The sequence below is a fragment of the Myzus persicae genome, unplaced genomic scaffold (genome assembly GCF_001856785.1).
Source record: "Myzus persicae strain clone G006 unplaced genomic scaffold, MPER_G0061.0, whole genome shotgun sequence".
NCBI classification, from domain to species: Eukaryota; Metazoa; Arthropoda; class Insecta; order Hemiptera; family Aphididae; genus Myzus; species Myzus persicae.
The window spans coordinates 209,560-224,669 of NW_019103856.1; the positions used below are offsets into that span (position 1 = coordinate 209,560).

The window sequence follows — 15,110 nt, forward strand, 5'->3', positions numbered from 1 at the left end:
CGCTCACAGATGTCTGGTGTGACGTCGGCAATGACGCGTAAGATTTCCACTTTCAGTTGTTGAATGGTACGCGTACACTTTAGATTTTACATAACCCCACAAAAAGAAGTCACAGGGGGTAAGGTCGCAGGACCTGGCAGGCCACTCCTGGTCACCTCGCAGTGAAATCAGTCTTCCCGGGAATTTTTCTTTGAAAATCTTAATTGTTTCACGTGAGCTGTGGCATGTCACACCGTCCTGTTGAAACCACAAGTTTTGCATATAAATATTTTGAAGGAAAGGCCATAAGAAGTTGGTTGACATGTGACGATAACGTTCTCCATTGATTGTAACCGTAACACCGTCGTCCTCAAAGAAAAACGGGCCTATCACTCCACCGGCCCAAAAACCACACCACACAGTGGTTCTTTCAGGGTGCATTTGATGTCCGTAGGTTGCTCGTGGATTTTCATTCCCCCAAATCCTGCAGTTCTGTTTGTTAACAAATCCACTGAGGCGGAAGTGTGCCTCGTCACTGAAAATTATGTTTTTCGCGAAATTTTCATCCACGGCCAGTCTCTCTTCAATCCATTCACAAAATCGTCTTCTTTGTTGATGGTCCGCCGGCTTAAGCTGCTGCACGAATTGGATTTTGTATGCATGCAGATTGAGGCCTTTACTTAACATTCTTTGCAATGAACTGCGTGGAATACTCAGCTGTTGTGACCGTCGGCGAATTAATTTCCCTGGACTCACTGTTACATTTTGTTGCACAACAGCGATTTTTTGTGCATTGCGTTGAGTGCGATTTCGCCCAGGTGACTTCACACAAGCAACAGAACCAGTTGTTTCAAACTTTTTTATCAGTCCCAAAACTGTAGACTTGTTAGGTGCTTCATTTCTTCCGAAAATCGACCGAAGTCGCCTTACCGTCTCAGCCCCACTTTCGTGATTTTGGTAATACGTTTTAACGATCTGAACACGTTGTGTATTTGTAAACCGCTCAATGACGACTGAACTAATATAAAAAAAAAACAGCTAATAATTAAATCGGAGTAATAATAGATACTAGAAATGAGAAGAACAGGGCTGCCAACAAAATATTTAAAAAATGACGGCCGATTTAAAAGTTGCGCACTTTATGGGACACCCTATACTACCCATATCTATTATATTCATTTTAATTAGTTATATAGAACATTAGATTAATGATCCTAATATTCTATTGAATGATATAATAATAATGAATATGAAATCACTTTAAGATTTCAAATAATATATTGCAGGCATATTTATCGATGATAAATTGAGTTATTGTTCGGATAATTGGTTGTATCACAAAAAATGGTACATTAAAAGATTGTTTAAAAGATGTTAAAACAAAAAATGAACGGTAAAAATAGATTTTGTTTGTGTTGTATTAATATTACAGAATAGACTGTGCTTATAAAAACAAATATCTATATAAAGTATAAATCAATAAAAACCATATTACATAATACAATATTAAGACACATAGGTAAATATCCGTTTTATTAACTATAGATATCACTTTTAAACACTAGGAAATTAAGACAGTGAAATCCATGAAACGTAAATCCAATTCAATTGGTTGCTGATGAGTAATGACGTAATTCATCCGCCCTTCGCGTTCGCTATTAAACAACGTTTTAATTTTTCATTCAATCAAAATCATACACGTCTCCGAGCAATTTTGTTCCAGTAAAAATTACCGGAGAAAGTATTTACGTCCGTCAAAGATCAAACACGCCATTAACTATAAAGGAATTAAAATCAAAATCAAAAGAATAAATTAATTTTTCATAGTCTGACTATATTAAATCGCACAGTCATCAATAATAGTAATATTCATTATGACATACGACGAATGACTAAATTTATTTGATCATGTTGTTTGAACAGTATAATATCTTGTCTGTTGTATGCAAATATCAAATAGTCATATCTCAATATTATTTCGATAAGCATACCCCAGATACGACATACACACAAGTTTCCGAACACTGAATAACTCGCATTGACGACCGAGAAAGTCCTCTGACTTAATAAATTTATATACAGTTTTCACTGTTAAATGCTTCAGGTCAATAGTCATAACGAATGATAATATCAAATAATATTGTGTACACTGCAGAGCGTACATCAGCAACATCTGACCATATTACATTTCCAATTACATTTAATTGTTTAAGTGTGTCATACCTTTGTGAAACATCCTGTGTAATAGTTACATACATAATATTTTATTCTATATGTAATGGAAAATTAGTTCTCTCCCTTGAAAACTTATTACTGCCAACGCAATTTTTCACAATTTAGTCAACCACCAGTGAGTCAACTTTTTTAAACTTTTGTAGCACATATATATCCTATAATGTTATCAAAATATAGTGGGTTAAAAATAATATAATGCGAATATAAAGTGGAGAAATATTTCAATACGTGCATCAACATAATCCAATTATCCCATATGCTGATAGGTACCTATATTTCAATATTGTGAAAGAAATAATTGTGTAATGAAATATGGTAAGAAAAATGTAAAAATAAGAAACCGACCAGCGCGACAGCTATAGTCGTTGGTACAACATTGAAATAAACATTTCGCAATATACAATTGTACATATTACACTGTATAATATAAGATTAGTATAAATATTAAAAAAGAGTCATTTTCGAAGATCTCAATTAAAGAGAGTCATAATTTGAATAAGTATGATTGGATTTTGGTAGAAAGTGTAAAAATATTTACATAGTGGGAATTAAACAATTTTCGCTTACAACTAAAGATACTGCTAAAATGTAGCAGTTTTAATTTGAACTTTACAATTAATATGTATATAGTAATGTGTAATTGTATGTTTAGCGTCTATATTTTTCTATGCAGATGATTATATTGTAAAATACTCCATACTCGTGCTTTTATTTGTTTGATACTCATTTTTGTTTAAATAAAACATGAAGATATTACTAAGAGGAGAAGCAAAATTATAGCAAAATATCTGAAGTAACCTTACGGATAAACAAATAATAACGAAACATTACGTATATTTGGCCCAATATACACAATACTAAACAACAAATGCATACACAATGCTGACAAAATACATTGTTGAAATTCAAGTCATTAAAGACGCTATGTTACATTTTGATTTCCACAAATACATCTGAAAATATTTATTTCTGAGTGACAAAAGAAAGCCCCATTGTTATAATTTTTTCTTGTGAAATTAATAATTTTTAATATCGGAATTCTATAAATAAAATGTGAATGAATAGAAAATTTAAATTCAACATATTTTTATTTCTACAATACACAAGTACTTAAATTAGCTTCTTCGATTTTCAATACTATGTTTCTTCCACATAAAAACAATCGATACTAACGAAACTAAGTTATAAATTTATTTAATAAGTATCTATACAATAAATACTTTAAAAAAAAATGGCTATCTGCGAAAATCAAAGACTTATTCAAAGAATAATTAATTCCAAATTCATATTTTATAATACATTTTTAATAATTGATATAAGATCCCAGATAATTTGTTTTTTTACTTTTAGTTCTTTAGTTTAAAAATATTTAATATATATTAACACTAGTGAATCATTTGATGAGTATTTTAAAGAATTAATAAACGAGCACGAAATTCTGAAAATTATTTCAAATCTTAAAGATGATACTGCTGCTGGACATGACGGAGTTTCAGTGAAAATTATAAAATCTATATCTGGAAGTATAATTAAACCATTAACATACATTTATAATCTAAGTCTGAAAGAAGGTACTTTTCCTGATAATTTAAAACTGGCAGTTGTTAAACCATTATTAAAAACTGGAGATACTTCTTGTGTAAATAACTATAGGCCTATTTCCATGATAAGCAATTTTGCTAAAATTATAGAAAAAATAATAAAAGGTAGATTAATCAAGTTTTTAGAAAATAATAAACTGCTGTCCAAAAACCAGTTTGGTTTTAGACCAGGTTTGGGAACCGAAAATGCCATGTACAGTGCGTGTAAATTCATATATAAGGCTCTTGATAATAGTAAAAAGGTTACAGCAATTTTTCTTGATCTAGCAAAAGCGTTTGATACGGTAAATCACCATGAAATGGTCAACATATTATCGAATTTTGGTTTAAAAAATATTAGTTTAAACTGGTTTAGAAGCTATCTAAAAAACAGAAAACAAATAGTTAAAATTAATGACATCATGGGTGAGGAGATGGAAATTAATTGTGGAGTACCACAGGGCAGTGTGATGGGTCCATTGCTGTTTATTTTATACATAAATTCTATATGTGATATGAAAATTGATGGTCAAATAGTAACATACGCAGATGACACGTGCCTACTGTTTTCAGGTGATACGTGGGATGAAGTTCGCGTAAAAGCTATACAAGATTTTAAAAAAGTAATAAACTACTTAAATCACAGAAAACTAACAATCAATTACAATAAAACAAATTTTATAAATTTTTCCATTAATAAGGATGATAAAAGTTTTGATAACTTAGAATTTAATATTTATGATAATTTGGATTCTTGTAATGTTCCAATATATCAAAAAATAGCTAGAGTTTCGAGTATTAGGTATTTAGGTTTGACATTTGATAAAAATATGAAATGGAACTTACATGTAAACAATATTGTGATGCGTATGCGTCTATTATCGTTTAGCTTTTATAAAATACGGTCATTTTTACCAATACAAACTATGCGCATAATTTATCTAGCACTATTTCAGGCAATTTTTCAATATGGTTTATTGGTCTGGGGGGGTCTGAATCAAAATGCGTCTAGACCACTGCAACTTCTACAAAAAAAAATTGTTAGAATATGTTTAAGTAGAAATACGTTAATTGGTTCAACTAAAGAAAATTTTAACTTATTAGATGTATTACCATTTGAGTCTGTATATAAAAAAATAATTATTATATTCATAATAAAAAATATTGAATCCTATCTGGACATGAACAAAGAGAATTTTAAAAGAGAAAATAGAGCATTTGATGCTAGATTGGATTATTCAAAAAAAACGTTTGGTCAAAAATTCATAGACTATCTAGGTCCAAAAAACTATAATCAAATGCCAGTCAATATAAAAAAGGAAATATTCTATTCAAAGGGGAATACTATAACCACAGGTATGAAAAAAAAAATTCAGAATTGGTTATTTTCAATACTTGTATAAATAATAAATAATAAAGAAAGATTATATAACTGTAAAATTTTATTTTTAGCTATAAGTATTCTATTTGTATGTTTTGTTTTCTTAATTATTTTATATGTAAATGTTTATAGTATAATATTATTTAACTCTCTACCATCACCACAAGCATGTGCTTAAAGATGGTAGATAATTTCTTTTGTTTTAACATTATAATGTTGGAAACAATAAAAAAAAAAAAAAAAAAATACTATCTTAAAGGTACATATTTTTTTACAAGCGTTTAACATTTTTGATTTTAAAATAATAAATACCAAAAAAGTTACATTATCAAATTTCGTAAAAAAAACAAATTATGTAGAATTATGCTTATAAATACCTATATAATTATCTATACGTTATTTTATTCTTTAACTTGGTTGTCGTAGAAACAATATTTACCGCTCGTCAGTGACGAATTGTATACTCAAAATCATAGAATAAAATACTAAATGCTCAAAATGCCATATTAATAATCAATAAAACCATTTACATAAGAACATAGTTATAAGGATGAGTTTATACAGTTAATTATTTGGTACATTTAATTTTGTAACATTTTTTATTGGCTGCAACTATTATGAGCCATTAAAAATGAATTTACTTCATTATTTGAGTGTTTTTTTTATTTGTATTTAAAGTTTTCTATTGATTTAGTCACTAAAATATTATAATACAGTTGGACTTAGTTAACTCGAAGTTGAAGGGACCGGCTGAAAAGCTCAAGTTATCCAAGTATAATACAATAATAGGAAATGCTAGGAACAGGGAAAAAGTTCAAGATACCGATGATTTTGAGTTAAAAAGTTTAACTATATATGGAAAAGAAAAAAAAATTACATTTTTAACCGAAAATTTCTCTGACTTTTCAATAGCAGATAATATTTGTATCTCAATATAAGAGAAAGTTGAGGAATTTGGATTTTCGGGTGACATCAAAATATTTCCTTATAAAAAAATAATTTGTACACGTATTATAATTACTTTAAAATAAGTAAGTCGTAAATAGGTGTTCCCAGGTCACTCGTGTTCATCATATAATATAATATCAAAGAGCAGAATAAAATGTACCCAAACGCCATACATTTAATAACGAATATGTTCTATTAAAGTTTCTACTAAATAAATATTATTATACTGTGTGCATATATTATAATATTATATATTCATGGAATGAAAAATCACACGTCACGGCTCAAGAGCACAATACTCCGTTATAATAGTATAGTCAATTTAACTCGTAAATTAAACGAACAATGTTCATGAATACGTGAGTACAAAGTTAATACGCATAAAAGTTGATTTCGGAATCGCACGAAGTCTGAAATCTGGATATAGCGTCGACGAATAAACGCCGGCCGTGTCATCATTACCGGCCAGCTGGCATCATCGTCTGCCCAAGCCGATTTCCATTTTTTCCGAGATATAATCGCAGAACAAGTGAAATACTAGTAAGGGCTGGTGTGATGCCATGTAGGGTATTACTACCGGATATACCTACATACACCTGATGAGTCGATACGGTTTATTATTACTTTTCGTCCGTTTTTAACTTTAAAATAAATAGTTTTCCAGCAGTTTGAATGTATGTCATTTTAATACTATTTTGGTTATGCTTGTGGCTGTAAAATTCGTAACATTTAGCCTCAATGCTGCAGCGTGTTGGCTAAATTAAAAGTAAATAATAATTATAATAAGTATGATTTATTCTGTGTTCAAAATATCTATGTCACACGAAGCTATTAATGGCGCATCGAGTATCTTTGTATTATTTTGTTATTGACTGACATTGGAATTAGTAATTGTCTATTTACTTTTATTGCCTTGTCGATCAAAATATCTATGTCACACACAATTGTATTCTCCGATACAGTTATGAATTTCTTTCGCCTGTAGATACTTTATGTCATATCATGGTAAAACATTTTTAATTTATTTTATAAAAATTGTAAAATTTAATAACATTCTTATAGCATACCTACGTGAGAATAATACAGTGCAATAAAGTTAGTAAAAGGTTTTTTAAATAATATTTAATATGTATGTGTCATATACGTATACAATATAGGTATATATTTGTCATATATGTGTCAGTTTGAATCTCTAAAAATGAAGACTTCAAAAGTTCAAACAAATTCATAGGTACCATCATGAGGCTGCTGTATAATTATTTTTTTTGAGAGAAAAATTTTTATAGCTTGTTATTAAATTAAAATCGAGTATACGTGTTACTACTAGGTACCTAAGTACTAATAGGAAATATATAAACTTAATTACCTACTAGTGTAATTAATTTATTGCAGGATATTTAAATACTGTAGATGTTAATAAACATATACAGTTTCAAACAAATATGTAAGAATTATAACTCCAAAGCTGCTAAATTCCAACATTAGAATAATATGTATTAGATAACTATTAAATCAGTCGAAATAGTTGTAGGTATTTGCACTACAAATTTAAATTGTCTATGGTAATATTATATAATTTATTACCCGTACACTATTTTTTTCCATAATGTATGGAACTCTAAAACTCTAACCAGCCGGAAGAGTGGGTTTTTCCTAACTTGTTTAATATATGTTATTGATTAACCAATCAACAAGCAAAAGTTTTTACAGTCTCGACAAATTAAAGTACTACACTCTTTGTTAAGTCCTCCGTGGCTACGTTTTATATTTTTATGAACGAATAATAAATAATAGGTGTATATGACGTGTCGTGTGTATTATTGAATTTTAAGCATGATTCAGCACTTACAATATTATTCTTATAAAAAAAATATGAAAATTAATACGAAATCAATTCTCAAATTTAAAACTATCCGTGAATTGTGTATATTATAATATCTTATCGTACTTGATAACATTCAGTAATATGCTGGGTTATTAATTTTTGGTATTTTCCTTCTCGATTTTTTTATCTCAAGAACTGGGAATTAAAATTACTAAAAGGAACCGTACTGAGAATTCCAAGAAATAGTGTTGATAATCTAAATAAACAAATTAAAAGTTTTCGTTGTTGAATAAAAATATTATATGGGTAATTAATTTTTTTAAGTGAACCTAAATTTCGAGGTAAAATGTATGGAGTAAGAAGAATAAAACAGCATGATCTGTACATATTTATTTAGTAAGTATTTTCTAAAATTGTCAAGTTAGATTCGTTAATACGTTCTTTAAAGTATACACGATATAGGTACCAACATGGTTCAACTTTTCCTACATTTATTTTCCGTCTCTCAAAACTTTATAAATATTCTAAAAGCGTGGTTGGGAACGTTTAATTGAACAATTATTGTAATCTTATAATTATTCTAAGAAGACATCAGGGGTTGCCAGTACCCAAGTCACAGCTATTCTCTCACTTCAGCTGGACTTTGCATACTAAGCTACTTCTTACACTCACCTAAAATGCAATGTGTAACTATTAACGCTGTATAGTATTAAATAAATGTTTTGTATTATACTTTTTTATCCTTACTACTTTACCGCACATTAGCATATTGTTAAAAAATATACCTGGTGACATGCAGGCAAAAATGTCGATTAAATTATTCTAATAATTGCAGAACAATCTTAAATTAGTTCTCTTACATCCAAAAATAAATATATTTGAAAACACTATTGTCATCCTGCATAATCGTATTTATAATATACAGCCTTATAATATGTAGTATATAATATATAATATATGTAAATATATTATGTTATATCATAACAGTGTATGTTCTCAGATCACGGATGAATAGTGAATACAAAGTACATAAAAGAACTGATCACACCATATGTGCACCTACTCCTATACAATTTTGATATAAATGAAAAATCATATGAACTATGTATAACTATTAACTACCCTAATTCATTCTACATAATATATTATTATGAAATTACCATGTGTTACCTATCATGTTAACAATGTTATTGTACCAGGTGTATTCAATTTCCAGCCGAGTCTTCTTTCTATTATTTCACTCACTTTTTCCGAGGTATCAGTAGAGTTTCATTATCTGATAGTTTTCGATTATCCACTCTCTAGGTGTTAGCGTCCAAACAAAGGTTGAATATTTTACTTAAAATTACAGTCTCAAAGATTGGGTAGTAGATTGTTTTCTTGTATTTTACTTAGTGTCCATGATTCACTTTCATATCCATCACAGCAGGCCGCATAAACGTTACGTAGAGCAGGGTCTTTAAACTTTTTGTCAACATTCTTGACTTAAGGATTTCGTTTAGTCCATAATAGCACCTAAATCATGCTTTATCCTTGCTCTTGTGTCAGTTTGAATCTCGTTCTTCTATGTAATGCGTGCCCTAGATGTATGAACCACTGTGCCTACTCGTTTGAATTTATATGAACCCATTTTCAAATGAGTTTGCATGTCATCTAAAATTCTTAAAGTCTTCCTTTTTGAATAATCAAACGTAGGTACATATTATACTTGTTTCGTGTTAATTTCTAATCGTATTCGCTTCACTGACTCTAACAAATCCTGAAATTGTTCTGCAAACTGATCTTTTTAGTATTTAATCCACAATTAAATTTTCAAAACATAAAAATTAATTTTATGCTTTTGCCTATTTATTCAATAAACTTAAGATATATGGTGAGTCAGTATGACTCAAATGTTAATAACTATAATATGCTATATGCACATTGAACATATATAATAGATACTATTATACATTATAATAATTGAAAATTAATAATATAATACATACAATTTCACTGGCAAATACGAATTAAACCTATCGAAATGCTAATAGTAAAATATACAATATACATATATCATAAAATATACTTAGTATAATATAATATAGGCTGACAGGCCGTCTTCACTCAGAATCGTTTTTCGTACCTATGCAATAAATCATTGAATTCAAATTTAACACATACATAACTGTGATTTACTCAATGACGAAGTACACTTTCGGATTCGACCAGTATTGATCAACAGAGCAGTTCCCTATTTACCCCTTCTGCTTATTTGTGGTACATAAAGAGTATAAATAAATAATCTTAAATTGAAAATTAATACATGAGATTGAAAGATGCTATATTTAAATGTTTCTAATATATTTTTTTTTTCAGATGGAAAACATTTAATGATTGTGGTCGTCTGGTAGTGATGGAGTTGGTTCCAGTGGTCTCTGTAATTCTGTTATACGCCATCGTGGTTACCAGTAAGTTTGTTCTTAAAAAATAATGCTAAACAACTGTTATTGTTAAGTGAAGTTTTCTGCATGTTCTATTTAAAAACTTCCTATTTGATCGACTATAACAATACAGTAACAGAAAAAAAAAACTTTATGCTTATGGTATATTTCTCATCGACATCATCATTTAATGATACTTATAACATACCTAATAAACAATAAAGTATTTTTATATTTTATAAAAACTACTGTAATGATAACAATATGATTCACTCTCAAATCTTTTAGAATTCATATGAAGTAGGTATTATAGTGGATATAATATTGTATTACTTATGAATAATAATATTATACTGATTATATAATTAAGCTTTTGATAACGAAACTGTGTGTTCAACCCGTATATAGATATTTACATTAGCACATTAGACAAAGAAAGATTAATAAATTGTGTTAAAACTATGCATTTATGATAACATTAAAAAGGATTTGGCTAAACCAAACCTCCAAGAAATTAAGTGATAATTTACAAAATTAAATGTCTAGTTTCTTCACTCTAAACTTCAAAATATTTACGTTATAATAAATATATTATGCATTCATATCACATTAAAACATAACAATATTTTAACTCTTAAAATAATATGTTTTATTACATAGTAAAAAAATATATCTTGAAATTGACTGAACAAATAGTTTACACTGTATATTTTAAGATTAATGCCAAAATATGGACAAAATTAGTTACCTTCCAATTTTTAAAATGTTTAATTAAATATTGTTAATTTTCTCATTAGGGTTGGATGGATTCATTTAATTACATACAAATTTAATGAATATAATATTAATGCCCTTGTTTTAAATGTAATATTTTATTATTATTATTAATTGCTTATTAATATTAATACATTTGAGTCGAATCGCACTACTGCAATTATTTTAATTTTAGAATAATAATATAATTTTCGAACAACTGTAATCTTACTTTTATTTTGTTCAAATTAAACATATATATTTTACGAAAATATATAAGTTTTACTTTGTGAGTTAAATTAGCAAACCTGTAATTTGGCCTTTCTTTATGACCTTTTCAAAGATTTATACATGTTCCAAACTTTAAAACACGTGCATCTACTATTTAACATGTTTTCCCTAGAAATTAGTCAAGTTATTAATAATTCTAAATATTATTTTAATTGAACTATTTATTTGCTTGTGTTAGTGTTCAAGACAATATCAATACATTTTCTATACGAAACTAGTCTCAATATGTTTTATAGAAATTAAAACCTAAAAAATTAGGAGAAATAAATTTAAAAATCTTTTTTCACACATTTAATGTTTATATTAATTTTCTATTCAGATTCAAAGTAATATTTCATTTAAAAAACTATTATGAAATACCTAATATAATAATAAGTACATCAATTAGGTATTTAGTTATTTTAAAATTTCACTGAATGAAGTCGGAATACAATATAATATTTTGCTTTAATTCTAGAAATGTAGTAAAAAGTTATTTTTAACATAGACAAACTAATGATAGTTTTTTTATATTTTTAATCAAATTATTAAAATCTAAAGGGTTTATAAAAACACACAATAACTATTGTGAAATGAAAGTAAAACCAAAGTAGATAACCAAAAATTATGTATCAGTCTTATAAAAACATGATAGGTTTACCTGTATTCAGGAGTATATTAAATTTTGTGCATTATATCAATTTAATATGAAAAAATGCTGTTAGTCAATCATTAATGCAGTTTTAATTATTTGCTTGATTTTCGTGTTCCTATATATTTTATATTATTATTCAACGCATTTGAAAAATTTCTTTTTGCAATTAAGTAATTTCGTGTTGATCAATATAACTAAAATAATTGAAGTACCTAATACAGGAATTGGTGAGCCATTGAAACTGATGTCTTCAATTTGGAAATTCATTATAAATATGGTATTTTTAAATTATGATAAGAATACAATACAATAAACCTTTATTAAATGAAAATAATAATATGATTGTGAATAGTAAATAATAACATATTTCAACTGGATGCATTCCCTCAACTTATTAACAGATATAGACATGTATTAATTATTAATTGCCTCAAACTTCAAAGTATTTAGAATAGTTTATACTAAAACATACCACCTACGTATATATTTGTAGATAATAATACGTAGGTACTATATTACATGCGTTATTAATTAGATTCTCAGGATAATTGCTCCATGTATACTTTATAGATAAAACAATTCGTGGAAATATTATAGAGATTGTGTGTTTGGGACTTATTTCGTCTCACTCGTCTTGCGCAGTATTTTGTGATTTTATATTGTAAAGTAATGATAACAATTTATAATCAATAACTATTTATTCACACTTACAACCATTTTTTTTGTTCAAACCTTGATTAAAACGCAGTAACTAAAACACAAAAAACTCCAATCTTTATTTTTTTTTTACAGTTTTCGATATTATTTCCCTATACCTAGAGGTACTATTGACAGGTATCAAAGAGAAACTAAAGAAAAAACAAAAAATATAACCTCTTCAAACAAAATCTTTAGTACGATGAAGACCTATTTCATTATAAGATTGTCTAAATTCAGTAACTCCGAGCTAAATTTAAATTAAAATGGTTGTATCTAAGGTGCACTAACCACGTAATACAAGGGAGATTACTTCAATATACATACTTAAACATATAAATTAATAATATTGTAAATCTACTAAACCATGTACAATCATCTACAATGAATCACTGTGTCTCGACCAATAAATAAAGATAATTTCGGAACTATTGTTTATTACGCTCACAACACTATTAACTCTATTATAAAACTTATAGATTCTGACAATATCAGTTTTTGAATGCCTACATTTTAGTTGGAAATATTTCTAATTTGTGCACATTTTTTTATAAAGTTTCTACATATTTTTACTTTTATACTTGATAACTAATGAGTAAAAGTAAAAAAAAAATGAATACACTTTGTGCTTTATACTATAATCATCTCTGTCAACACTAATTATCCACATTTTTACAAATTATTTAATCTAATAAACATTTTCAAACATATTCTAACAAGGTTTCTTTGTGACACTACACTTGCTCGCATAATACGATTGTCCGTGGCTAACAAGCCTAACTGTAATTTGATTCGGCAAATCTATCATTTTTGCCTCTTGGATTGTATCATAAACAATGTGTATCTAATATCTACATAGGAACTATATCCGTAATAATTAATATAGGTAGTACTTATTACTACACATTATACACAAAGCATTCAAACATATAATATAAACTAATATGCAGTTTACATTTCACGAACAAACATTTTCTAACTGGTATCATAGAATTATTTTGAGTCACCGGAACTACCTTTTAGAATGAACGTCGACCTTTTAAAGAGCTTTACACGGTTCAAATGGTTTAAGTGGTTTGGGAATATAAGCGGTCCTACGTATTATTGTATATTAATGTATATATTATATTATATTACGTAAGTTTATGTATATAATAATATGGGCTAGTAAATGAAAAATGGTGAGTAAGATAATTTGTTCGTTTTTATAAGAGTCTTCTTTACAGTAAAACTTTTAACAATATAGTTGTTGTCTAGTTTCTCATACCTATATTTTAATATTATATTAATATACTTATATGATGTTACATAGTTAAACTTCTTAAAATTAAAATAAATCTTATTTCTTTGATCATTTAAGTCATACATAAAAATAAATCAACTATAATTTATATATAAATATAAAAATAGGTATACTTACGTACATTTATGTACATATTGTGTAATTTATGGATACTAAATACAATTTTTATTTTACAAGACTATCCACTCATAAAAATCGATAGTTGAACAGTTAACCTAATATGTTAAATTGTTAAATAAATAACATGTTTGAGCATATTATCTATATTAGGTAGGTACATGTATATTGTGCATTTGTACATGATGTGATCCGATAATATTTATCAAAGACAAATAAAACAAACGTGTTACAGAATAAAAATATATAATCACATTAAAAGCCAATTCATATTACAATTAAATAAAACTCAAAATATTGGAAAATAACACAGGTTATTCATAAACTGTAGGTAAATTAAATTCAACAAGGAAATTTAGTAGGTCTATTAGGTTATAATTACTAAACGGTAGTAGCATTGACAATAAAATACTATAATAGTATTTATAATCAATACGGTAGTAGGTACTTGGTACAGTTGAAAATATTTAACCAGTTATTTAAGAGTGATAATAAGTAGGTATAAGTATACCTTCCTACAATTTCGGTTATAAGAATTAAAATTAAAACAATATTTATTATGTACTTATAAAATACTACACGCATTATATTAATATTCTTGAAAACTACAAGTTCCATTTTTAAAGTAAAATTATTTTCTACAGAAAATAAAACCTATGAGAAAATGTATAATTAATGTGAATATAATGTGTTTTCCTTATTAAAATCAATAACTAAAAATATGTTTACAATATCTGTGCAGTTTTTATCATTTGACTGTATTCGTGTACCGTCTAGGTTAAATATTTATTACAGAATCAATGTATAACTTCATAGTTTTTCCTATAAATGGTTAGAGATTTAATAGTTGATTTGACTGGTTCCATTATTATAGTATTATGGTTTCTATATGACAACAAACTATTTTAAAGACAAAGACAATAAAATTCATCAACTTTAATGAAT

At 27.4% G+C, this 15,110-nt stretch overlaps 1 protein-coding gene across 1 annotated transcript in view; it reads left to right on the forward strand.

The window, feature by feature from the left end:
• The window catches only part of LOC111035477 (basement membrane-specific heparan sulfate proteoglycan core protein-like), a 144,674-nt gene that overhangs the window by 42,338 nt on the left and 87,226 nt on the right, over positions 1–15,110 (forward strand). Inside the window, exon 2 of the mRNA XM_022317119.1 lies at positions 10,307–10,398. Within this exon, the coding sequence (XP_022172811.1) occupies positions 10,344–10,398 (55 nt within the window). The 5' untranslated portion in view covers positions 10,307–10,343. The remainder of the gene's footprint in view (positions 1–10,306; positions 10,399–15,110) is intronic.